At 43.0% G+C, this 25460-nt stretch overlaps 1 protein-coding gene across 2 annotated transcripts in view; it reads left to right on the plus strand.

The window, feature by feature from the left end:
- ATP8A2 (ATPase phospholipid transporting 8A2) overlaps positions 1–25460 on the plus strand; it is a 1045467-nt gene that overhangs the window by 311502 nt on the left and 708505 nt on the right. For both annotated transcript variants that reach the window (XM_073613412.1, XM_073613413.1), the window contains exons 16-17: positions 11090–11162; positions 22172–22277. In XM_073613412.1, coding sequence (XP_073469513.1) covers positions 11090–11162; positions 22172–22277 — 179 coding nt within the window. The remainder of the gene's footprint in view (positions 1–11089; positions 11163–22171; positions 22278–25460) is intronic.

Below are 25460 nucleotides of genomic sequence, written 5' to 3' on the forward strand. Positions count from 1 at the left end.
AAATCCAGCATGCATGAGAACAAAGGGGACATTCACAGCATATTCCAATCATGGTAATTTGGGAATGAGGAAAGAAATACAATATATTAGCAAACATTAAATACAATAAAATTTGATATTAAAGGATAAAAATCTTACCTTAATATACTCCTTCTGCAGGACCTGTATGATGGCAGAACAGGTCTCTGGGATAATGATCCCCAGAGCCTGGGGGGAGATGCCTGTCGAGAACTTGAGGTCCTGCAGGCTTCTCCCCGTCGCCAAGTACCGCAGGGTGGCGACTAGCCTCTGCTCCGGAGTGATGGCTTGCCTCATGCAGGTATCCTGCCTGCTGATATAGGGGGTCAGCAAAGCCAACAAACGGTGAAATACGGGGTCCGTCATCCGGAGAAAGTTCCTGAAATCATCAGGATTATTCTCACGGATCTCACAGAGCAAAGGCATATGACAGAACTGGTCATGCTAAAGCAACCAATTCTTGGTCCATGAACTCCTCCCCACCCTGTTCATGGACTGGACTTGTGTCAAGGTCAGGACCCCAACACCAAGCCCCCGCACAGCATGAACTCTACGAGGAGTACGTATACGCTACATGGCTAGAAAACGGTCGGCTGCTCAAAACGAAGTAACTGAACGCACTGAAGAACAGCAAGACCTGTGAAGAGCGACCTGAAAAACAGTAATGAACGAACAAGAACACAATGACAAGAGTCACGCGTCACTCGCTGCACGCACTGAAGAGCAGATACAAACCCACAAGCACCATCTGAACAGCATAAAACGATCTGAAAACCACGAGTCTGAAAAAGCGCAAATCGTCTCTCCCCAAACTTTTACTAACACGAGATTAGCAAAAGGAGCCCAAAGGGTGCCGCGCTTGGTTCTGAACTGGCCTTTTCTAGTCTCGTCGTACGTGGTGTACGTCTTGGTGATCAGAAATTCCGACAACTTTGGGCAACCGTGTGTACGCAAAACAAGTTTGAACCAACATCCGTCGGAAAAAATCCATGGATTTTGTTGTCGGAATGTCCGATCAATGTCCGATCGTATGTACGGGGCATAACTCTGGCTTGCCAGTGTTAAAACCCTTGTTATTCTTTTCTGAACATACACTTAGTGCTGCTTTACTAAAGGAGATGAGAATCTTCACACAATCTGTTCCGCAAATATCCACTTCAGTCTTCCAGTCATGTGCAGATTAAATAAAAAAACAGTAATCTGATTTTTTTCTTGTGTGAAGATTCTCAATTTGGCAGTAAATCAACCACAGTATTTGACACAGTGATGGCCGTGTCATTACAGCACTGCTTGTAGTATATTGGCATGTACTCAGTATGGACTTTTGATTGCTTTCGTGTGGTTGTATAAGTGCCTGTGTGCAGAAGATTACCATTGGCTGCTATTAAGACAGATTTGGGTACTTTAACTACAGTTATGTTAAAATAAATGTAATATTTTTTCTGAATGAGTCCATAACTCAGTTACATGGAGGTTTTTGATATCTACCCGGGAGTTGAACGTTGACATAGGCAGCTGCTGATTGGCTGCAGCTGCTGATCAACAAAAGTTTTTCAGTAAACCAGTGTATTATCCCGTGTGTTCCTAAAATGATAAGTGGTATGGCAGCAAGCCAAATTATTGTGTTCCCACAACTAATAATCAAATAATCAGTGAGTGTGTTGGCTGCGCCTTTCTTAAACAAACAATAATTGTCTGTGTGTGTGTATATATATTCAGAGCCCTATGTCTATGAGAGATGTGAACCACATAAACACGTCACAAGACTAATAAAATGAAGAAATGGTCGCACTCTGAATTTCCAAAAAACTTGCTTGATGTACCTTTATTGTCACAAGTGCATCAGACAAACACAGGACAAGCAGTTGACATGTTTCACAAGTGATAGCTTGTTTGTTCACAACCACGTCACAAGACTAACAACATAAAGTAGACCTGAAATGTGTCCTAGTCTGCTGGACGGTATGCCAAGAGAAGGGGGCATACCCAAGATAAGTGAGAGGATGGTTTTGTAGAGAAAGTGTTTTAAGAGAAGTGCCTTAAGAAGGAGAATGGTTGGGTTGATACTGCGCACTGGAACGGACAAAGACCAGTATGGGTGATCTGCTTAAATACCCCCGGGCTCCTCCCATAATTTCAGGCCACCATACTGGGCTTCCTATTTATGGTCGTAGCCCTATGTTCGTGAGAAATGTGAACCAAATAAACACGTCACAAGACTAACAATATAAAGTAGACCTGAATTGTGCCCTGGTCTGCTAGACGGTAAGCCAAGAGAAGGGGACAAAATACTTGGTTAGGGAGGTAATTATTTATTTGAGCTGATAACGTACTACTAAGCAAGCTTGCTGAAGGCTTGTAATGTTTCTGCTTGCGGATTCGGAATGTATTGGGCAAAGCAAGCAGAATTTCCACCTGCCCATTCTCTTGATGACCTGGTTCGGTACCCCATGTTGTGATGCTGCTGACACTGCTCCGATATGGAAGGAATATACAGATTATCTGCCGGGGTCAAGGCCTAAGTTAAGCGAGAGGATCCTAATGTGTCTGGGGAACTGGCTACCAGTCAGAGGGTTGGTAAGGAAAGGTAGCAATGGGCTAGACTCCGACAGGTCGGGCAGATGAGATAACAACTGGTCTAGAATGGCCACTGGGCACCAGGCGTTGTGAGTCTGGAATAGCTTGATATCTAGCCCGGGACCGGACTGATGCATTTTTGGATACTACGAGGTGCAGAATGACGTGATTCTGATGGCGTGTAAGATGACGTCTGCATAGTATCTGACAGCCGGGGTCAATGACGGTGTACGGTAGACGTAAGAAGACATCAAAGGCCAGGTAGATGGCTGCTTGGAGGACCAGGCTGGGCAGTAACCCGAAGGGGGAATGTGACAGGATGGTAGACATGTCTCTGAAGATTGCCCTAGTGCCGGGTAGGCGCTTGATACTAGTTTTGGGGTTGCTGCCTGTGGTAAGTTAGGATAGTTTGGACTGCGTGGGCAGAGAAGGATGGTTCGGTAGGGTCCTGTAAGGAGACAAAATGCTGGATGCCAGCTAAGTAGAGTCTGATGGTATTATGTGCAAGAGCCAGCTGTGTGTGGCAGTATGATATGAAAGCCTGGACGTGTTTAAAATCTCCTGACACTGTCCCGGGGTTTTGGGCTAGGAACCTGCCGTAGGAATTCTAGGCTGTACGATAGGCCTACAGGGTGTTGCGGGATAACGACTGATTTACAAGGCCGGTCGCATCGCGTAGGTGTTGCTTTAATCCAGGTGCATATATAGTGTAGCGCTAACTTAAATTACAAAGATTTTTAAATTGAAAAAAATGCATACACAAAAAACGCAAATGACTGCATATATCACAAATATTGATGTGAGATACTCTAATAGGCATCTATAAAAACAAGATTTTGAAAAAGGGTAAAAGTCCCATAGACATGATAGTGTTGTTCACCACGTGGATAGCTGGTAAAGAAGTGACACAGGTATAATGGGTCCCCCGCGTAGAAGCAATGCAGGCTTACCAGAACAGTTGGACTCATACAAACATATATCTCATGAGTCAGTAAAGCCTGTATTGCCAATAGGCAATGAAGTGGGGTCTCCCAACTAAACGATATGGAATCCAAATTGCATCTAGGACTCTGGGCAGAGCTCTTCTACACGTAACTTGGTCTCAGTGCGATGACCCCTCAGATTCTGACTCCTTTCTGTCTCCGGATGTGCTGCCCTGGCTCCCTTGCTATGCTGTGTACTTCTGTGGATTTGATAGTCTGACTGTTTTTTGTCTCGAGACAAAAAACAGTCAGACTATCAAATCCACAGAAGTACACAGCATAGCAAGGGAGCCAGGGCAGCACATCCGGAGACAGAAAGGAGTCAGAATCTGAGGGGTCATCGCACCGAGACCAAGTTACGTGTAGAAGAGCTCTGCCCGAGTCCTAGATGCAATTTGGATTCCATATCGTTTGGTTGGGAGACCCCACTTCATTGCCTATTGGCAATACAAGCTTTACTGACTCATGAGACATATGTTTTTATGAGTCCAACTGTTCTGGTAAGCCTGCATTGCTTCTACGCGGGGGACCCATTATACCTGTGTCACTTCTTTACCAGCTATCCACGTGGTGAACAACACTATCATGTCTATGGGACTTTTACCCTTTTCCAAAATCTTGTTTTTATAGATGCCTATTAGAGTATCTCACATCAATATTTGTGATATATGCAGTCATTTGCGTTTTTTGTGTATGCATTTTTTTCAATTTAAAAATCTTTGTAATTTAAGTTAGGGCTACACTATATATGCACCTGTACCTTTTACAAATCTCCTTGTTTGTCGTGTGAGCTGCTATTTAATTGAGTAAGCACAGTGTTTTGATTATTTTGTATTGCTTTAATCCAGTGTCAGCTGTGACCAAGGTGGGATAAGAGATGTGGTTGGGTCGATTCCAGGTTCCTGCGAGAGGAATGATGCAAACTTAAAGCGGTATAGTGCATCGGCCGAGTCTTTGCACTTGCCTGGGATATAGATGCAGTGCACTTTGAATTGATGCTGCAAGGATAGTTGCACCAGCCTGCGCCGGAAGAACATGATGGCTAGCGATTTGGACCTGCCCACACCTATGATATTAGCTGTGGTCTGATTGTGGCAAACGTCACTGTTTGCCTTGCCCAGGTGCTGCCCCAGACTTGAGCTGCAGCCACAACGGGGTAGAGTTATAATAGTGAGATGGAATGACTGAACCCGAGGATCAGGAGGATTTCTGGTTGCCATGGCTCTGCAAGCAATGATGGCCAAAAATTGCAGCGAAGCCTGTAGAGGCTGCGGCATCGATAGCTACCCGAGGTGAGACAGTGGATGACTTTCTGGCAACGTGCCTGATGCGACAGGGTCCAGGAAAGGGACTGGGCAAATGTATCGAACAGCCACGGGCTGTGTTTTTTTTTTTTTTTCCTAGTACCAAATGACAATTTGGTGGCAAAATATAAGCCTTTCTACTTGATCCCTATGCCATCGCTAGAGGGATGGCTCGATGGGCAGTAATTTGAAAGGATCTGAGATGTCTGCTTTGGCCCGCCAAGTGCCTACTCCTATACTAGCGATGGCTTGAATGGCTAGGTTGACTGACGAATGCTTAAGGGAAAATTCTTCTGAGGGTATTAGGGAGTTCAAACTGGATGTGAGAACAATGAGGTGCGGACAAATCATATACTAACAAAGTTTATTAGAATACATGCCCTCGGCAAGTCCAATAGGGCTGACTCTCCAGACGGTGAAAGGTGACTTGGAACAGGGGCGATCATGTACCCCGGTCCAGTTTGGTTTGTAACATGATGCTGATGGCTGAATTGTCGATGGCAGCTGAGAGTAGGTTCTTGCGGTTGTATGGGGTATCGTGATGAGGTGCATCCCTGCACGAGGAGGGCGGCCAGGGAGGGAGTCGGGTGGGATGATAGGTAGAACCCGAGCCACCCGACATGCATGCGGCCTAGACATGAGGTATTTAGCTGCTGAATGCCGCCTGTGAGTAATGGTGAGGTTTGTAGCGCTGAGAATTCGAATCAAAGTGCCGATGATGCGAATAGACTCTGATCGGGCTGTTGGTGTGAGTAACGGTGGGGTTTGTAGTGCCGAGGATCCGAATCGTTGCGCTGATAATGCAACAAGACTCAGAACGGCTGTAGGTGTGAGTAACGGTGAAGTTTGTAGTGCTGTAGATCCGAATCATTCCGCCGATGATGCGACTAGACTCGGATCGGGCTATTGGTGAGAGTAACGGTGGTGTTAGTAGGAAGTGTGGTGTTTGTAGGAGGTGTGGAAGGGGGGTTTGTAGTGCCGAGGATCCGAATTGTTTGTGCTGATGATGCGGCTAGACTCGGGTCGGACTGTTGGTGTTTTGTAGTGCCGAGGATCCAAATTGATGTGCTGATGATGCGACAAGCCTCGGATCGGCTGTAGGTGTGAGTATTTGTGGGAGGTTTAGTAGGAGGTGTGGTATATAGTTCAAAGGATTTGGGACATATGCCGCTAATGTGACTTGATTCGGAAGTGGCTTGTGTGAGTGAGTTACGTGTATTCGTAATGTTTGTGCCGCCTAGGCAGCTAAATACGAATGGTCCCGAGCAGAGGGCTCCAGGAGTCGCGAATGGGCTCGAATAAGGTACAAATCCCAACGAATGAGTACAAATACATACGAATGATATGGTGCAATTAAAAGAAGCAGTGAGAATGAGGCAAGGGACTTACGACATGAGGTGACAACAATTTTATGAATGGGGAACATGATAGACAATGGTTTGAACGTATGAAATTATGTCTGCTACGAATCAGTTTGTAAAGAGGGATGACTCTGATACAAATTGGTTATAAATGAATCCGATACGAATCGGGTAGTAAGTAGTATTTAATGGATCTGATGCGAATTGGTTGTAGAGTGTATGCCACCCCTAGCTCTGAAACCGAACACAACCAACCACCCAACCCCCCAGGCTAATCAAGGTGCAGGCAAGGCACCAGGTGGGTCTAATTACCACCTCAATCAGCCACAGAACCCATACAAGCAATACATGCTCATCTCCAAATGGATGAGACGGCAACCCCATGAACAGTGAATCCTATAACCAGTGATATCGGACAACGACCGACAGTGGCTCGGAGGCTTGGATCTACCAATGAATCGTATGATTTGCAGATGGGATGAAAAACAAGGCAGAAGAACCTACGAACGTACTACGCCTGTGCCAAATAATGTCAGGACATGAGCGACAACAACTCGGCAGCAGGTTTTTTAATGAAAGGGATGCGGGATAGGAAGCACAACGAATCGCAAGATTGCACATGTAACAAAAAGGTTTGAATCCTACCTGCAACAGTGAGCGGGAACCGCCGACGAAGACCACAAACGGAGAAGCCGGTATGCACTTGCGATCAAATGCACAGACTCATGAACATGAGGTGAGCTGGGAGAGTCAGCCTAGTAACGTGTAGTACCGCGCACTGGAACCGACAAAGACCAGTGTGGGTGGTTTGCTTAAATACCCCCTGATAGATATATATATATATATATATATATATATATATATATATACACATATACACACATATATAAATAACAATCCTAATCAATCAAAATACATAATTATGACATAATCCCTTTTCACGTGAAAAAATCCAACATAAAGTACACAGTTCATGCATGTATATACAGTTCACATGTAACACTTTCCGCTGAAATTAGCACTTTCTTCCAGATGTGCATAATCCTCTTTCAGCCTTCTCCCTTGTGCATCCTCTATGGTAGCAATAAATTGTGACTCCCACCACCTTTCACCACTGCACTCACCTCCAATGAAGACCTGTTTCCAGGTCTGTAAATGCCTTCAGGGTATATATCCAGGCTCCTCGGCTGTTTAACCTCCTTCTTTCCATCTCTTGTCTAACAAGGTATGTCCATATCTGGATATCCCTCATATGGCCTTTCAGTGCTCTTTCTTCCACCGTTTTACCTTAGTTAAAGCAAATATACACTCCCATGGTGTACAAATTTAAAACTTCCACATATATTTTAATATTGTATACTTACATTTAAAACAGAGACAATGCGTAGCAAATGAAAATTACAGTGGGACCGAAGCTCCCGTCTGACTCACGTTCCTCAGTGTTTGTGTCACCTGACTCCACCCAGTGTGTATTGTCAGTCACGTGACTTCCTCAAGACTTCCCTGAGGAAGTCACATGACTGTGATGCTATGCATTGGGCGGAGTCGGGTGATGCAAACACTTATGATTTTGAGTCGGACAGGAGCTGTGGCTCACTGTATTCTTCATTTTCCATGCATTGTCTCTGTTTTAAATGTAAGTGTAAAATATTACAAGAAATGTGGAAGTTTTAAATGACTACACCATGGAAGCGTATTTACTTTAACTAAGGTAACACGACGGAAGAAAGAGCACTGAAAGGCCATATGAGGGATATCCAGATAAGAAATTTCTAGTGAGACAACAGAAGGAAACAGGTCTTCATTGGAGGTGAGTGCAGTGGTGAAAGGTGGTGGGAGTCACAAATTATTGCTACCATAGAGGATGCACAAGGGTGAAGGCTGAAAGAGGATTGATATAAGGTGTACATCTGGAAGAATGTGATAATTTCAGCGGAAAGTGTCACATATGAACTGTATATACATGAATGAACTGTGTACTTTATTTTGGATTTTTTCACATGAAAAGGATTATGTCATAATTATGTATTTTGAATGATTAGGATTGTTTATGTATATACACGCAATTATTGTTTGTTTAAGAAAGGAACAGCCAATACATTCACTAATAGTTTTTCAGTGTGTCCATTTAACAGACGTGGATCTAAGAACTAACTTCTCTTAAACAAGTAAGGCCATACACAGATCGAAATTTGGTTGGTCCCTGTTGTACTGGCCAGATTTTGATCTGTCTATTCTCAGCTTGTGGTTTTAATATTCTTTTAAAAAAAAGATATTTTACATATCTGTCTGAAAAATTTTACTTTTTAAGCCACATTGTAGACTTAGTGACCCTTTACAGTGAGCCATGGAGCACTCCTGGCATGACTTCCTCATGCTGAACATTGGCATACTGTCATTAGCGGTCAGTGGGCCCATATTTAGCACAAATCTGGCTGAAAATATTCCATTTAGCTGTGTCCAAAACTTTCCTCGTTCAAAGCTGAAAGGTTTATACTGTGCAGAATTTCTTAGCAGGCTCTTAATCCACTGGAGACTTTACTGAGCGAGGAGATGTCCGTGTTTGCCTGGCTTTTTCCTCATCCACATATGTATGCGCTGTTCCATATGTATATATATGACCACGTGCATTACTTTAAATACACAGAAAAAGTAATCTTGTGAAACCCATATGACATGCAGTGATTATGTGTCTTTCTTTTTTTTTAAGTTTACTTAAAGGCTTATGCATAGTAATTAGTTTCAGTCAAATTCCTATCCGACGATTTAATATTTTGGCTGAAGGCTTCAGCGCTTATATCCTGTCTGCCATTAGAAGCTGTTTTATGATGCAGTGCAGATTCTTTAAAAAAGACCCCTCCAAAATCTGTAGATTAAAGCATAGTCATTCTTAGCATATAAGATTTCCACCGGTTTTGAAACTGCAATGACCATGTGTTTTTTTTTTTCTTTGACTATAGAGAATTACATACTCCTTAACATTATGGAGGGATTTCTAGAAGAAAGCAGTAAGATCCACAATGGAGGAGACTAGCCAGTGTATTGAACTGAGTTGTGTTTCTAGCAGACGTTTAGCGCATTCATTTAATGTGTGTAGCTTGTGTTTGTGCTGCAGTTTATTGGAGTGATGTTTTGTCTCTAATTTTGTTGTTTAATATTCTTTAAGATTGGAAAATTAAAAAGGTAGGAATCCTAATTGTGTATGATGACAGAAATAGGGTTCATGTACACGTGTATCATTTTCCTGTGTTTGAGGTGTGTTTGAAACACACCTCAAACACAGCAAATTGCCATGGGTTCTAATGGAGCTGTGCACATGGCAGTTTAGAGGCTTTGTTTGATCTGCTTTGTGTTGCGCTACTTTTTTTGGACACAACATGTCCTATTGAGGTGCATTTAAACTGCAAGGAAGGCAGGCCAACTACAGCCATTACTTGTCAGATACCGCTTTCTCCATTAGAAGGCATTCAGCTGCGTTGGCCAAAAAAGGCCTGTTGACATGAGCCTTTATAGCTTCAACTTTAAAATCAAAATTTTAGGATATCAGCAGCCTAAGAGAGCAATTGCTTCTTGAACACATGTCTTTGTAAAAGAGCACACAGGAGGGCACACACGCTTGGTGCATTACCAAAGACTTATTGTATAAAGCAAAACATACAGCCAAATGGATATGCACAAAAATGGATGCATGCAGGCATTGTATGACACTGCATCTCAATCCAGAGATAAACTTTAGCTCTGAACAAGGAGGTGCATCCCCTGAAATGCATCAGATTGCCAGCGCAGTGTTAAGTGTATTTGGCCACCCTATTCCTTCACTGGATTGAGATTTAATGTCATTCCACACCTGCATACATCCATTTTTGTGAGTATCCATTTGGCTTAATGTTTTGTTTTATACATTAAACCTTTGGTAATGTACTAGGCGTGTGCGCCCTCCTGTGTGCTCTTTTACAGTTGTCAAGGTGATTCCCCAATTGGAGGAGGGCTGCATCCATGAAGAATACCAGAAGAATGTTATTCTGTTGCTTTTGATGATCCATTGTACAATTAGACTCTGAGGCAGAATTCTATGCGCTGGAAATGTTTGTGTTTAATGCAACCTGTTTCTTATTTGTTTAAAGAGCTGTGGTTTTTTTTTTATTTGGAGGTGCTAAGTGACCTACCCATTTCATTGTAGAAGTCCCTCCAGCAAACCAGTGGTGAAAGTTGTGTGGCTGCCAGGTTGAGCTATTGGATTCAATACTTTAAGTCACTGACTTTGCTCTGACTGTGCTATAGTTGCTTCTGGTCAGTGAATCAGAATGTATTGAAACCAGAGACATATGGGCAACTAGGATTTTCAGAAGGATGTCAGTAGTGGCAGCCTATTTATCTCAGTTCAAGTTTCCTTGAGGCTGGGTTCACATATATGCGAACTGGATGCGGTTAAAACCAGCATCTAATTTGCATACCATGTGAATGTGACCGGATTTCAATGGAGCCAATTCACACATGTGCGGGGCGGCTGCAGTACGGTTTTGAAAATGGTCCTGTGTGTTTTTGGGTCTGGTTCAGGTGCAAATTCAGGGAAAAATGCACACATGAATCGCACCTGAACCGTCAAACAGAAATGCACCGGACTTCAGACTGCAAACCACAGCCGCATATATTTGAACCCAGCCTTAAGCTACCTTTTTAGTGCTCTTCTCTCACCAAATAGTATGAAAACTGCCATAAATTGTTGGTTTCTGCTGGGAACTATTGAAAAGTTTACATTTAAAAGATGATATTACAATATATTCTACACTAATGTTTAACATTTAAAAAAACTTAAATTATGACATTGTTTTTTCTTTTTCTTTAGCCAGTTACCTTCTACAAGTGAATCGTGTGACTTTGATGACCCTAAACTGTTTCAGAATATTGAAGGTGAAAGTGTAAGTAGTATAGAGTTTGTATTTAGATTTTCAGTGTTAACGAAGAACTGTGGAAAGCCCTATTTTTTATTAAAACTGTACCCTTAACAAATACCCACTTAATTTTCAGAAAAGCAACAACCCTCCTGGCATGATAACACATATAGCTTCTCAGGTCCCCATGGTTATAAGTCACCGATATACAGTATAATCCAGCATTCCTGTGTTGCCAAGTCTTCTCCTCTGCACATTGCTGACAGGTCTAACGGCCCGTACACACGATCCGAATATCGTACGACCGTTCTCGCTTAATAGTCGCAAGTAGAAATTGAATAGCTAAATAAAGTCACGATAATTCTTGTACGACAGACAAAAAAATCGGAAGTAATGTCATGTGTTGTATTGTATATGTATTGTATTTTCGGACGACAACTATACTGACTAAACGAAAATCGTACGATCTGGAATCGTACGAGAAAAATTTTCGGGTATGTCCGATCGAATAATATCGGATGAACGGTCGTGATCGGCTGTTGAAAGTAGTGTACACACAATCCGAATATCGTACGATCCTTCCTCGGACGACCGTTTTCCTACGATATTCGGATCGTGTGTACGGGCCATAAGTCATACCAACATGTGAGGTGTGTCTGAAAAGTTTGGTGAATGGTATCAAAGAAAACAGAAGATACAAACAAATTACCTTTATCAGCCTTCAAAATAATCACCATTTTTCACAACACACTTTTTGCATTGTTCATAAAGCTTCTGGAAACTCAGCAAAGGCCTCTTTAACCACTTAAGGACCGAGTCTCTTTCTGAGATTTGTTGTTTACAAATTAAAAACAGTTTTTTTTGCTAGAAAATTACTTAGAACCCCCAATAATTATACATTTTTTTTCTAACACTCTAGAGAATAAAATGGCGGTCGTTGCAATACTTTCTGTCCACCGTATTTGCGAAGCGGTCTTACAAGTGCACTTTTTTTGGAAAAAATACACTTTTTTGAGTTAAAAAATAAAACAACAGTAAAATTAGCCCTTTTTTTATAATGTGAAAGCTAATGTTACGCCGAGTAAATTGATACCCAACATGTCAATCTTCAAAATTGCTCCCACTCGTGGAATGGCGACAAACTTTTACACTTAAAAATCTCCATAGGCGACATTTAAAAAATTCATGTTTAAAGTTACAGAGGAGGTCTAGGGCTAGAATTATTGCTCTTGCTCTACCGATCGCGGCGATACCTCACATGTGTGGTTTGAACACCGTTTTCATATATTATAAAAAATATAATATTTTTTATTTTTACACTGTTTTTTTAAAAAAATGTGTCACTTATTCCTATTACAAGGAATATAAACATCCCTTGTAATAGAAAAAAGCATGACAGGACCTCTTAAATATGAGATCTGGGGTCAAAAAGACCTCAGATCTCATATTTACACTAAAATGCAATAAAAAAAAAAAAAAATGTCATTTAAAAAAATTATTTTACCACTTCAATACTAGGCACTTTCGCCCCTTCCTGCCCAGGGCAATTTTGAGCTCTCAGTGCTATCACACTTTTAATGACAATTGCGCGGTCATACAACACTGTACCCAAACTAAATTTTTATCATTTTGTTCCCACAAATAGAGCTTTCTTTTGGTGGTATTTGATCACCTCTGCGGTTTTTATTTTTTGCTAAACAAACTAAAAAAGTCCAACATTTTTGAAAAAAAAACCAAAACGCTTTTCTTCGTTTGTTATAAAATCTTGTTTTCTCCTTCACTGATGGGCACTGATGAGTCAGCACTGATGGGCACTACTGAGGTGGCACCGATGGGCACTGATGAGTTGGCACTGATAAGGTGGCACTGATGGGCACTGATGAGGAGGCACTGATATTTAGAATTGATGGACACTGATAGGCAGCACTGATGGGCACCGATAGGTGGCACTGATATGCAGCACTGATGGGCACTGACAGGCGGCACTGACAGGCGGCACTGATGGGCACTGACAGATGGCACTGATGGGCACTGAGAGATGGCACTGATTGGCACTCATAGACAGCACTGATTGGCACTGATGGACACTAATAGATGGCACTGATGGTCAGCACTGATTGGGCAGGTACTGACAGGTATTAATGCTGGGCAATGATTGGCACTGTGATGGATACTAATTGTCACTATGGTGGGCACTGATTTGCACTGTGGTGGGCACTCATTGGCACTCTATTGGGCACTGGTAGGGTGTTATGATGGGGCACTGACTGGGCACCGATTGGCAGCTTATTGGTACATTTGATGGGTGCTGTGCTGATAATCAGTGTGCTGATTATCAGCACAGACCCCCCCTCTGACAGGGAGAGCCGCCGATCGGCATGAACCGAGGAATGCCGTTTACCAGCACTTCCTGGTTCTCGCGATGATCAGCTGTGATTGGTCACAGTTGATCACATGGTAAGAAGCCTCTGTCAGAGCCTTCTTATCACGATTGGAGATGTGGGGTGTCAGACTGACACGTCGCACTCGCCAAAGACATGCTGTTAGGTTAATTTGCTTCTGTCCAAAAAAATTGGCCCTGGTGTATGGGTGTGAGTTGGGGACCTTGGATTGTGGACCCTTTGGGGGTGGGGACCAGTGTGGGTGTGTGTGGAGCATAGATTGATGGCGCTACATGGGTACCTTAACCGGTTCAATACAGGGCAATTTCACCCCCTTCCTTCCCAGGCCAATTTTTAGTTTTCAGCGCTGTCGCACTTTAAACGTTAATTGCGCGGTCATGCAACGTGGTACCCCAAAAAAATTGACGTCCTTTTTTCACCACAAATAGAGCTTTCTTTTGGTGGTATTTGATCGCCTCTGCAGTTTTTATTTTTTGCGCTATAAACAAAAGAAGAGCGACAATTTTGAAAAAAACACAATATTTTTTACTTTTTGCTATAATAAATATCCCAATTTTTTTTTTTTAAAAACAAATTTTTTCCTCAGTTTCGGCCGATACGTATTCTTCTACATATTTTTGGTAAAAAAAAAATCGCAATAAGCGTATATTGATTGGTTTGCGCAAAAGTTATAGCGTCTACAAAATACGGGATAGATTTATGGCATTTTTAAAAAAAAAATATTTTTTTATTTTTTTTGCGGCGATCGCGATTTTTTTTCGTGACTGCGACATTATGGCGGACACATCGGATACGTTTGACACATTTTTGGGACCATTCACATTTATACAGCGATCAATGCTATAAAATTGCATTGATTACTGTGTAAATGTGACAGGCAGTGAAGGGGTTAACCACTAGGGGGTGGGGAGGGGTTAAATGTGTTTCCTAGGGAATGATTCTAACTGAAGGGGGAGGGGACGTACAAGGGGAGGAGACCGATCAGTGTTCCTCCGTTCTGGGAACACAGATCGCTCTCCTCAGAGCTGACAGGCTGTGGATCTGTGTGTTTACACACACAGATCCACATGCCGGCCCGGTTAACGGGCAATCACGGGTGCCCGGCGGGTGCCCAGCACACGCACTGGGTCCTGAGTAACGCGGCGGGCGCGCGCTCCCGGCGGCGCGCGCGCGCCCCCTAGACGGCCGGGAATCCCAGGACATCATATGACGTCCACCCAGGATGGGAGATCCCATCTGTGGACGTCATATGACTATGGCTGGGTATTGAAGTGGTTAAAATATATATATATAAAAAAAAAAAAAATAATAATATAGTGGATGGGCATCTTGATGGGACGCAGTGTGCGGGGATGGGGACAATTGTGGGTGCTCACTCAGGTTGAACTGGATGGACTGGTGTCTTTATTCAACCTTACTAACTATGTAACTATGTAGTGAGGAGAAGGAGAAAATCCATGTTCAGAATGCAATGCATCTGCAAATCAGATGCGTTCCCATAGAAGATAATGGGCTTGTAATTCGCACCGCAATGCCCAGAAAACGCACATGTTTTTTGTGCAATGCGCAGTGCGAATGCAATGCACATATGTGAAGCAGATGCATTCATATGAATGTATTTTAAAATGTCCTGCGAATTGGATGCGATGTAAGATCTAATTCGCATAGGTGTGAACGGGGGCTAAGGCTCCATGCACACTGGAGCTGATAAACTGCAGTTTATTGGCGTTTGGGCGTGTTTTTTTTTAAAAGCCCATGAACTCCACTCTATGTTAGCCTATGTGTCCATGCACACATGGACGTTTTTTTAGCTTTAATGAGCAGTGGAGTTTATGGGCTTTTTTCTGAACGCCAGAAACTTGCGTTCAAGAGCAGTACTGGAAACGCCAGACACCGGTAAAAGGTGTTAAACGAGGGTTAACGCTGTAAAAAGAGCGTTAAGCCTCGTTCGGTGTTTCTGCCTCTATTCAAAATCAATGGTTCCCTATGGGAGCCCATTGATTTGAATAGAAGTCACACTGCAAGTCGGATCATCATGATCCGACTTGCGTTGCGACTTGTGTGCTGAGAATGAAAAGGCACCCTGCCAAAAATGAAAAAAAAATTGACGTGGGGTTCCCCCCTCAGACAATACCAAGCCCTTCGGTCTGGTATGGATTTTAAGGGGAACCCCCTACGCCAAAAAAAGGCATGGGGTCCCCCCCCAAATCCATACCAGAACCTTATCCGAGCACGCAGCCCGGCCGGACAAGCGAGCGCCCCCCCCCCCTCCTGAACCGTACCAGGCCGCATGCCGTCAACAAGGGGGGGTGGGTGCTTTGGGGCGGGGGGGCGCCCTGCGGCCCCCCACCCCAAAGCACCTTGTCCCCATGTTGATGAGGGCCTCTTCCCGACAACCCTGGCCGTTGGTTGTCGAGGTCTGCAGGCGGGGGGCTTATCACATCACCCGGTGACCATGCCCCCTTATGACCTCACAGTCCCAGCACCCCCGAAGTCGGAAGAAGACCCCCGAAGTCGGAAGAAGACCCCCCAGAGCTGTCTAATAAATTACTTTAAAAACCTGTCTAGTGTGTTTTTTTTTCTTGACACTTTTTTTCCTAGGTGAATGGGTAGGGGTACCATGTACCCCATACTCATTTACATAGGGTGGGGGGCTGGGTTCTGGGAGCCCCCTTATTAAAGGGGGCTCCCGGATTCCGATAAGCCCCCCACCCGCAGACCCTGACAACCAACGGCCAGGGTTGTCGGGAAGAGGCCCTTGTCCTCATCAACATGGGGACAAGGTGCTTTGGGGTGGGGGGGCCGCAGGGTGCCCCCCTGCCCCAAAGCACCCACCCCCCCATGTTGAGGGCATGCGGCCTGGTACGGTTCAGGGGGGGGGGGCGCTCGCTTGTCCCCACCCCCATTCCTGACCAGCCGGGCTGTGTGCTCGGATAAGGGTATGGATTTGGGGGGGACCCCACGTCAATTTTTTTTTCATTTTGGCGGGGGGTTCCCCTTCATCTTCAGCAGACAAGTCGCACCGCAAGTCGGATCATGATGATCCGACTTGCAGTGCAACTTCTATTCAAATCAATGGGCTCCCATAGGGAACCATTGATTTTGAATAGAGGCAGAAACGCCGAACGAGGCTTAACGCTCTTTTTACAGCATTAACCCTCGTTTAACACCTTTTACCCATGTCTGGTGTTTCCAGTACTGCTCTTGAATGCAAGTTTCTGGCGTTCAGAAAAAAGCCCATAAACTCCACTGCTCATTAAAGCTAAAAAACGTCCATGTGTGCATGGACACATAGGCTAACATAGAGTGGAGTTCATGGGCTTTTAAAAAAAACACGCCCAAACGCCAATAAACTGCAGTTTATCAGCTCCTGCGTGCATGGAGCCTTATGATTGCGGTTGTTCTTTTACATAAAAGATGGCTGGATCATACCCGATTATAGATCTGCAATTTGCTTTGTGTAGTTTATAATCATCAGCTTCCAGCAGAGAAAGGGAATGAAGACCTTTATGTTTTCCAGAACCAATAATTTGGCATATTATAATACTGTAAGCTCCAAAACTTTCACCAAATGACATTTGTGTTATGATCGTATTTTTACTACTATTACCATTTAAGTTTACTGCCGTTAGAAATAGTGTATTTGATGCAGTGATAGTATACATCTCCCCATCAAACGCAGCCACTGTACCAAACGCAAGCCACTGTGCCATCAAATGCTGCCACTTTGCCCATCAAACACAGCCACTGTGCCCATCAGATGCTGCCACTGTGCCCAAAATGCTGCCACTGTGCCCCAAATGTAGCCAAATTCCTTCACTTTGCTAACTAACATACAGCTGAGTGAGAAGCGAACACACAGCATTGCGCCCGCTTCTCACATTTTTGGGCACCTATTAGAGCCTATGGCTGGACTTAGGCCAAGGTGTTGGACTTGTTAGATTCTCCTTGCATGGCCACATAGTATCAGATATTATAGCTATTGGGTGATTGCATCCTCGATGATTGAACAAAGGTGATCTGAGAAATCTCAGTGGTTACCTGGGGAAATAAATGTGATTTATTCAATAATGTTTCTAATGTGCTGCAACATGGGTATTGGGGATAATGCAGAGGCCCTTCCATTTTGAGTGAGAGATACCTGCAATACCCTGTTACACGGTATCAACCACTCCGCGCATGTTCAGATGTCATTTTGGGCATCTTCATAGCATATGGATCAAACTGCTGTGATCCCATTTACATCTAGAGCATTCAGGTGTTGGCCTCATACCCATAGCATGCAACCTATGAGGGGTATAAAATACCCTCAGAAGAATATATAGCTGAGTTAATCTCTGTGTCACATTTAATGAGCAGGACGTCACGGACTGAAGAACTTTCTCCCACTGATCTCCTGTGAGTTGGCCCACGTCCCCTTCCCATTTTTCCAGCACCCTTAGGGGATGTTTAGTAAGGAAAGACTGGAGCAACATAGCATAGCATTGCGATATGAATCCTCAAAACTTAATTTTAACTGTGTACTCCTAACTGAGCTGATTGGAGATAGTTAGAGATGTTTGTTTTGTTGTTTACCTACCTTGGCCGGGGAATGCCCAGAGGGTCTGCTTTGTACCACTAAGTCCCCTTTCACACTGCCAGCGTTTTTCAGGCACTATAGCGCTAAAAATAGCGCTTGTATAGAAACAAAAGCGGAAAAAAACAGCTGCATTCACTCCAGTGTGAAAGCCTGAGTGCCGCTCCGGCACCGCTTTGCAGGCAGATTTAACCCCTTTTCGGCCGCTAGTGGAGGGTTAAAACCACCCCGCTATTGGCCGAATAGCACTGCTAAAACGACGGTAAAGCGTCACTTTACCGTTGACGCAACCCCGCGACTCGGTATGAAAGCCCTCTTAAATTCTTTTAAAACCAATAAAAAGAATTTTCAAAAAAAAACGTTCGGTTTAGGGGTTACATTGAGGATAAGCATTTTTAAAAGCCAATTTTCAGAAGCTGAAAACCTATATTTTAGTCTCCGTGATTTTCCAATTTTCTGTCAGGATGCTTTATTTTCATAGATAAGCATGGCTGGGATGCACAGAGATGCATGTGAAAAGTCCAAGTGGTTTACATCATACTGTATACAGCAGCAGACCTAGCAGATACGTTCCCCACTGACTAGACTCCTGCAGACCACTATACAGAGGAGACTTCTACAGGAGACAAAGGGCAGAGCGCAGAACGATGTTAGCAATAAAAAACACTTTATTGGGGATAAAAAAGCATCTGTTTACATGTTAAAAACAGCAACATCCAGCCTGATAAGGGAGCATGATCACCGGGACAAGGATAAACTGGGATAAACAGGCAACGCGTTTCCAAGCAAATTGTCCCCTTCTACAGGATGAAGTAAATTGATGTTTTCTGTGCTACTTCAGGATAGAGTTTAGCTAGGTCACACCATGGAATCACTTATGGAATGCATATTTAAGTGATATGTCTGCTGAATATAAATTTGCAATAAATAAGGTACAACTGAAGTGTAAACTGTCAGGTTTTAACTTGCATTACAAAAATGACAACTAGAGTTTGTTTCTTATAATATTTGGTTAGATATAAGCATACAAGGACAGAAAAATATATGGTCCCTGAATCCAGTTTTCCTTCTAAAGGACATTCACATTATTTGTTTTTCAGCTCCATGTTCCTTATACACTGGCTGAACAGGAATGCTGTGTTACATGAACTGTATATTATCATTATGGGACACTGGGGCTATTGTGTAACACCAGCTTTAAATTAATATATTGTTCCTGCACATAGGAACAAGTCCGACGTCAGTTGTCATTTTTTCCACAACATTGAAACAAAGATTTTGACTCCTAACTGTAGAAAATGAGTGTATCTGTCCCTTTCATATACCTTTTCACCCCATTTATCTGCAATGAATGGCTCCTTTAAACAACCCATTTAGATATAGATATCTCAGAGGAATAGAAATTGAACATTGCGTGTGGTTGTATAATGACTTCCGACAGAACAGAGACCGGAGGGTGATTTACGATAGATCTAATTAAATGGCTGCTGTTATCTGAGTAACACTTATACTAAATGGTATTTTAGGCATTCCTCGTGTGACGCCACTACAAGACATGTAATGTTATACTAAATGAGTACATACTGGAGGTAAAGCCGCCTTCTCTGGCGCTGCAAAGTGTCTGGTATCTGTGAATCCTATTTGTCAGGAATGTGATACCAGTGGTGGCTGTTCTGACAGCTCCAGGACTATCAAAGCATGTGCAACTATCCTATTACTCTTAAAGGTCCACTCTACATAAAACATACAGTTTTCAGGCACTGGCTTATGTAGAGCAGTTTTATCAAATAATCATATAAAATATGTTAACAGACAGGCTGATTACATACTCAGCTTCACCCTGCGCAGAGATTTTTTCAGCTCACGGTTCACCAATCTAAGCACCAACAGACTGAGTGCGATCATCATTGGGGCAGGTTAATTGAGCAGTTAACCCTTTATACACACACAATAGCTGCCACTACATGTTTTAATGGTAACATGCACTGGTTACAGTATTGGCTGTTGCAATACCGACTTGTCTATAACACTCGCTGCCATGTGCAGACAGGAATGTAGCAGAGTTTACACTAGAGTAGCACCTTCAAGGAGGCAAATTCTTAATGCCACCAATAATCTATAGATATTAAGACATCTACATTTCAATCTGGCCAGGTTTCACAGTCTAGCAAAAAGCATATTATTTATTTAGCAGAATGAAAATACAATTTATCAGACACCAAAAATGATATAAATCTTATGCATATTTTTTATTGGAGGTTCAGTGTGCCTTATTAGTCTTCTGGACTGTGTAAAATTGGTATGTTTGGTATCTCCTCTTCATCAGGTGCCCCCACAGAAAGCCGTGCAGGCTCCCTCCAGAGTCCCGCTGCTGTGTCCATTGATAGCAGGACTGGGCCCCTCCCCCTCTCCTGTATCAGAGCTTTTGATTGACAGCAGCGGGATTGGCTCCCGCTGCTATCAATCTGTCCAATAAGGAGAATGACAGCGGCTGGAGCCCCTGCTCTTGTGCACATCGCTGAATTGGATCTGCCCAGGTAAGAAAAAGGGGGAGTCTGGGGGGGAGCTGCAGCACAGAAGGTTTTTCATCTTAATGCATGAATGCATTAAGGTGAAAACCCTGTACAGGTGTAGTTACAATACTGCAAATTTGTAAAGAATTATTTGTAGCATTTACATACAGTAGTGCACATATTTCATCTTTTTATGGTTCTAGGTATAGTAGTCCTCTAAGTTTTATAACTTAACCTTTGAACATATAGTACTATGATCTTTCACAGGCTAGAAATTCATCACTGAGTGGCATTTAGCTTGATCACATTTGATGCTCAAGGTTCATTTGAGGTTCCAAAGCTGCACATAACAATAGCAAATGAATCACTGGTGTGTAGTTACATCTACTTATATTTTCATTTAGCTAAACATATGTTATATATGTTACATTACAATACAATCGTGCAGACACTTGTGCTTTGTATAAAGATATGTAGATGCAAATGCAAACTCCATTTATGTTAAACGCCAGTTCACCTGACAACCTCTTATAGAAAGAAGGGCAGTTTAAGTTATCATCACAGGATCGCTACATCTTGTTTGAAGTTGAAACATAGCTATAAAACACCTGTCATATTTTCAAAACTCTTAAAGGACACAAAGACATTGTGGTTGATTTACTAAAACTGGAGAGTGCAAAATCTGGTGCAGCTGTGCATGGTCAGATTTTAACTTCAGCTTGCTCAATTAAAGGGGTTGTAAACCCTCATGGTTTTTCACCTTAATGCATTCTATGCATTAAGATGAAAAACCTTCTGTGGTGCTGCACCCTCCTCGAGCCCCCGTTTTACTTACCCGACCCCGATCCTTCTCCGGCTGGGAACGAGCACACCAGCTCTACCTGGTGTCTCGTGTCCTGATTAGATAGATTGATAGCAGCGCAGCCATTGGCTCCCACTGCTGTCAATCAAATCCAATGACGTGGCGTCGGAGGGCGGGCCGAGTCCTGCATTCTGTGTGAATGCACACAGATGCGGGACCCGGGAGCGCGCCCACACGGGTGTCCACCAAGGAGAGCACTTCTCCAACGTGGACACTCGATGCGGGGAGGAACCACCAGCGCTGCCGAGGGACCCCAGAAGAGGATGATCGGGGCCACTCTGTGCAAAACAAACTGCACAGTGGAGGTAAGTATGACATGTTTGGTTTTTTTTTTTTAAACGAGGGTTTACAACCCCTTTAAGCTTTGGCAAAATAAAAGAAACTGGAAGCTGATTGGTTTATATGCACAGCTGCACCAGATTTTTCAATCTCCAGTTTTAGTAAAACAATCCCATTGAGTAAGTTTGCCCAATCTGTTTGTTTATGGTGAGATTGGGGAACATTCATGTGTGTGGGCCATCCTCAGCATTTCCTAGCTGAGTCTTCACTGATGAGGAGTTGATTGGCTGGGGGGGAGGGATTTTTTTCTGGACTAGCTCATTTGAAAAACTGGACTTTTAGATGTATTTTGTTTGTATCTCTTATATAGTTGATTTTAATTCACTACATCTTGTCAATCTCAGCCCACAGCCCTGGTGATCAAGGAATTCTTAACCCTGCTCGCTGTATGTCACACGGTTGTTCCTGAAAAAGATGGAGACACAATCATCTACCAGGCCTCATCCCCAGGTTAGTGACTTCTCCAAGAGTAAGACCAAATATATGGCTAAACTGGCAATCTAATGTCCTCATATGCAAAGCACTAAGAATGTATATTGGCGTAGTTCCCCAGAGCAACCAGTCAGGTTCCTGCTGTTATTTACTATTGTTCAACATAAGATGAAAGCAAGCATCTGATAAGTTACTCTGGACAACACAATGGGGTTGATTTACTAAAACTGAAGAATGCAAAATCTGGTGCAGCTGTGCATGGCAGCCAATCAGCTTCTAACTTCAGCTTGTTCAGTAAACCTTTGACAAAAAACCTGGAAGCTGATTGGTTTCTAAGCAGTGCTACACCAGATTTTGCACTCTCCAGTTTTAGTATATCAACCCCATAGACTTACTGACTTAAATTTTTTTTTTTAGGCTCATAACAATAATAACAATCATGATTGCTATTCTGCAGTAGCCTGAAGCATACTTTTATACAAGTGTCTGAATAAGCCCTTGATACCAGCATTTGATATAATTCTACCACCTGAATGGCACCTTGATACCAATATGTAGTATCTTTATACCAATGCCTGAATAATGCCATGCTGCAAGAACATTATTAATACTAGGTTTTAAAGGTGTTGGAAAGCCTGCACCCCTCTCTTCTTCCTAAAGGATGTACACACTCCCGTCAGGTATGACACTGTGGGGTTGGTTTACTAAAACTGGAGTGTGCAAAATCTGGTGCAGCTGTGCATGGTAGCCAATCAGTTTCTAACTTCAGCTTGTTCAATTAAGCTTTGACAAAAAAAAACCTGGAAGCTTATTGGTTTCTATGCAGAGCTGCACCAGATTTTGCACTCTAGTTTTAGTAAATCAACCCCTGTGCTTGGCCATTCATTACTTATTCGGTGGTGGTACGGCTGTTATTATTGAAGGACAGTGAGGAACGAGATGCTGTATGATGCAAGAACCTGAATTTGGCACTTTCCAGCTCTATGTCATAGTCTAAGCCCTGGTTCAGATTGGTGCGATTTGACATGTCAAATTGCATGTCAAATCGATGGCAATTGCCAACAATGGCGCCATCTTAATCGGTGTGATGCCGCACTGATTTTAAAAAAATCGTTTCTGTACTACTTTTTACGATTTTGGGGTGTGATTTTTCATTGACATCTGTCCAGAAACCCGCACAGATGTCTCAGAAATCGCCGCCGAAATCAGGACTGACATGCGGGAATGAAATGGTGCGAGTTCAGCTGAACTCGCACCATTTCATTCCCGCACTCAGTGTGAACCTGGGCTGAAGGTACAAAAGATCAAGATAGATCTGACAACTAGAGAGCCTATCTGATTCAAAACCATTTACTGTGCAAAGAAATTTTCTGCAGTGTTTCTTGAATGCGGTGCAATTTCATTTGCAAAAAATATCCAATCACATGCAAGGAGAAACAATAATAGCATTTTAGGTTGCAAGTGATTGGATGATGGTAGTCAGCAGAGCTTCACCACTTTCACTAAGACTCTTAGGCTACTTTCACACTGGGGTGAGCGGGCGCTTGTGGTAAAGCGGCGCTATATTTTGCGCCTCTTTACCGTCGTTTTAGCGGCGCTATTCGGCCGCTAGCAGGACGGTTTTAACCCCCACTAGCGGCTGAAAAAGGGTTAAAACCGCCTGCAAAGCGGCACTGCAGCGCCGCTTTGCCGGCGGGTTTGCAGCGCTACCCCATTGTTTTCAGTGGGAAAGGGCGCTTTAGGAATGGGCTTTCACATTGGAGTGAATTGAGTAGCTCTTTCAGGACACTTTGCAGGCGCTATTTTTAGCACTTTAGTGCCTGCAAAGCGCCTTAGTGTGAAAGTAGCCTTAAAGTATATCTAAAGCCAAAATTACATTTTTAGAATTTGTATCTATAATAACCACTCTCACATATTTTTCCGTGGCTCAGGAGATTCCTTTCACTTCCTGTCCTGTAGACTCAATAGAAAGTGACAGGATATGTTTCCTTTGAGAGGAAAATACCTCTTAGATCCTCTGTTCCTGTTATTTAACCTCTGTTCCTGTTATGGTGGCAAATAAAAATTTTGGATTTATCCTCTCTTTCATTCTCTGTGACATTGTTGATCAGGACAGTAAGGCCTGGTTCACACCTATGCATTTTTTGGTGCTTTTTGAAGAAACGCACTACAGTTCATTTAATATGGTTCCCTATGGGATACAATCACGTCTATGCTTTTTTTCAGCCACTGCGTTTTTGTAAAAGGGCAGGGACTTTTTTAAAATAATGCAAAACAGTGCTTTTTTTGCTTTTATGGTTCAATAGACTTCAGCGGAGAAGCTGCAGAAAAGCATGCATTTTTTAATTTGGCCAACAACAAATTGGCATAAAAAAAAAAAACATAAAAGATGCAAAACGCAAATTGCGACAAAATTGCAGTAAAATCACGTGTGCAAAAAAAATATGCAAAAAGCCCTGCAGAAATTATCAAACGCAAACTGCATAGGTGTGAACCGAGCCTAAGGCCTGTGTGTTATTTATTTATTTATTTATTTCAGTTACTTATATAGCGTCGTCAATTTACGGAGCGCTTTACATATACATTGTACATTCACATCAGTCCCTACCCTCAAGGAGCTTACAATCTAAGGTCCCTAACTCACATTCATACATACTAGGGACAATTTAGACAGGATCCAATTAACTTACCAGCATGTCTTTGGGGTGTTGGAGATAACCGGAGTTACCCGGAGGAAACCCACGCAGGCACAGGGAGAACATGCAAACTCCAGGCAGGTAGTGTGGTGGTTGGGATTTGAACCAGTGACCCTTCTTACTGCTAGGCGAAAGTGCTACCCACTACACCACTGTGCCACCTTTTTTTGGTGCTTTTTGCAGAAACGCACTACAGTCCATTTAACATTCACATTTATCCTTTTTTCAGCCACTTGCGTTTTTGGAAAGGATCAAGGACTTTTCTAAATGCAAAACTGTGCTTTTTTGGTTCAATAGACTTCAATGGAGAAGCTGCTGAAAAGCATGTGGTGTGTTTTGCTGCAATTTGCCGTTTTTAATCTGCCCAACAACAAATTGGCTGAAAAAAAAAACATAAAAGATGCACAATTGCAAATTGTGGCAAAATCGCAGTAAAATCACGTGTGCAAAAACTGCAAAACGCACAGCAAAAACCACTGCAGAAATGATCAAATGCAAATTGCAC

Source organism: Aquarana catesbeiana, linkage group LG02, assembly GCF_042186555.1.
Source record: "Aquarana catesbeiana isolate 2022-GZ linkage group LG02, ASM4218655v1, whole genome shotgun sequence".
Lineage (NCBI taxonomy): Eukaryota > Metazoa > Chordata > Amphibia > Anura > Ranidae > Aquarana > Aquarana catesbeiana.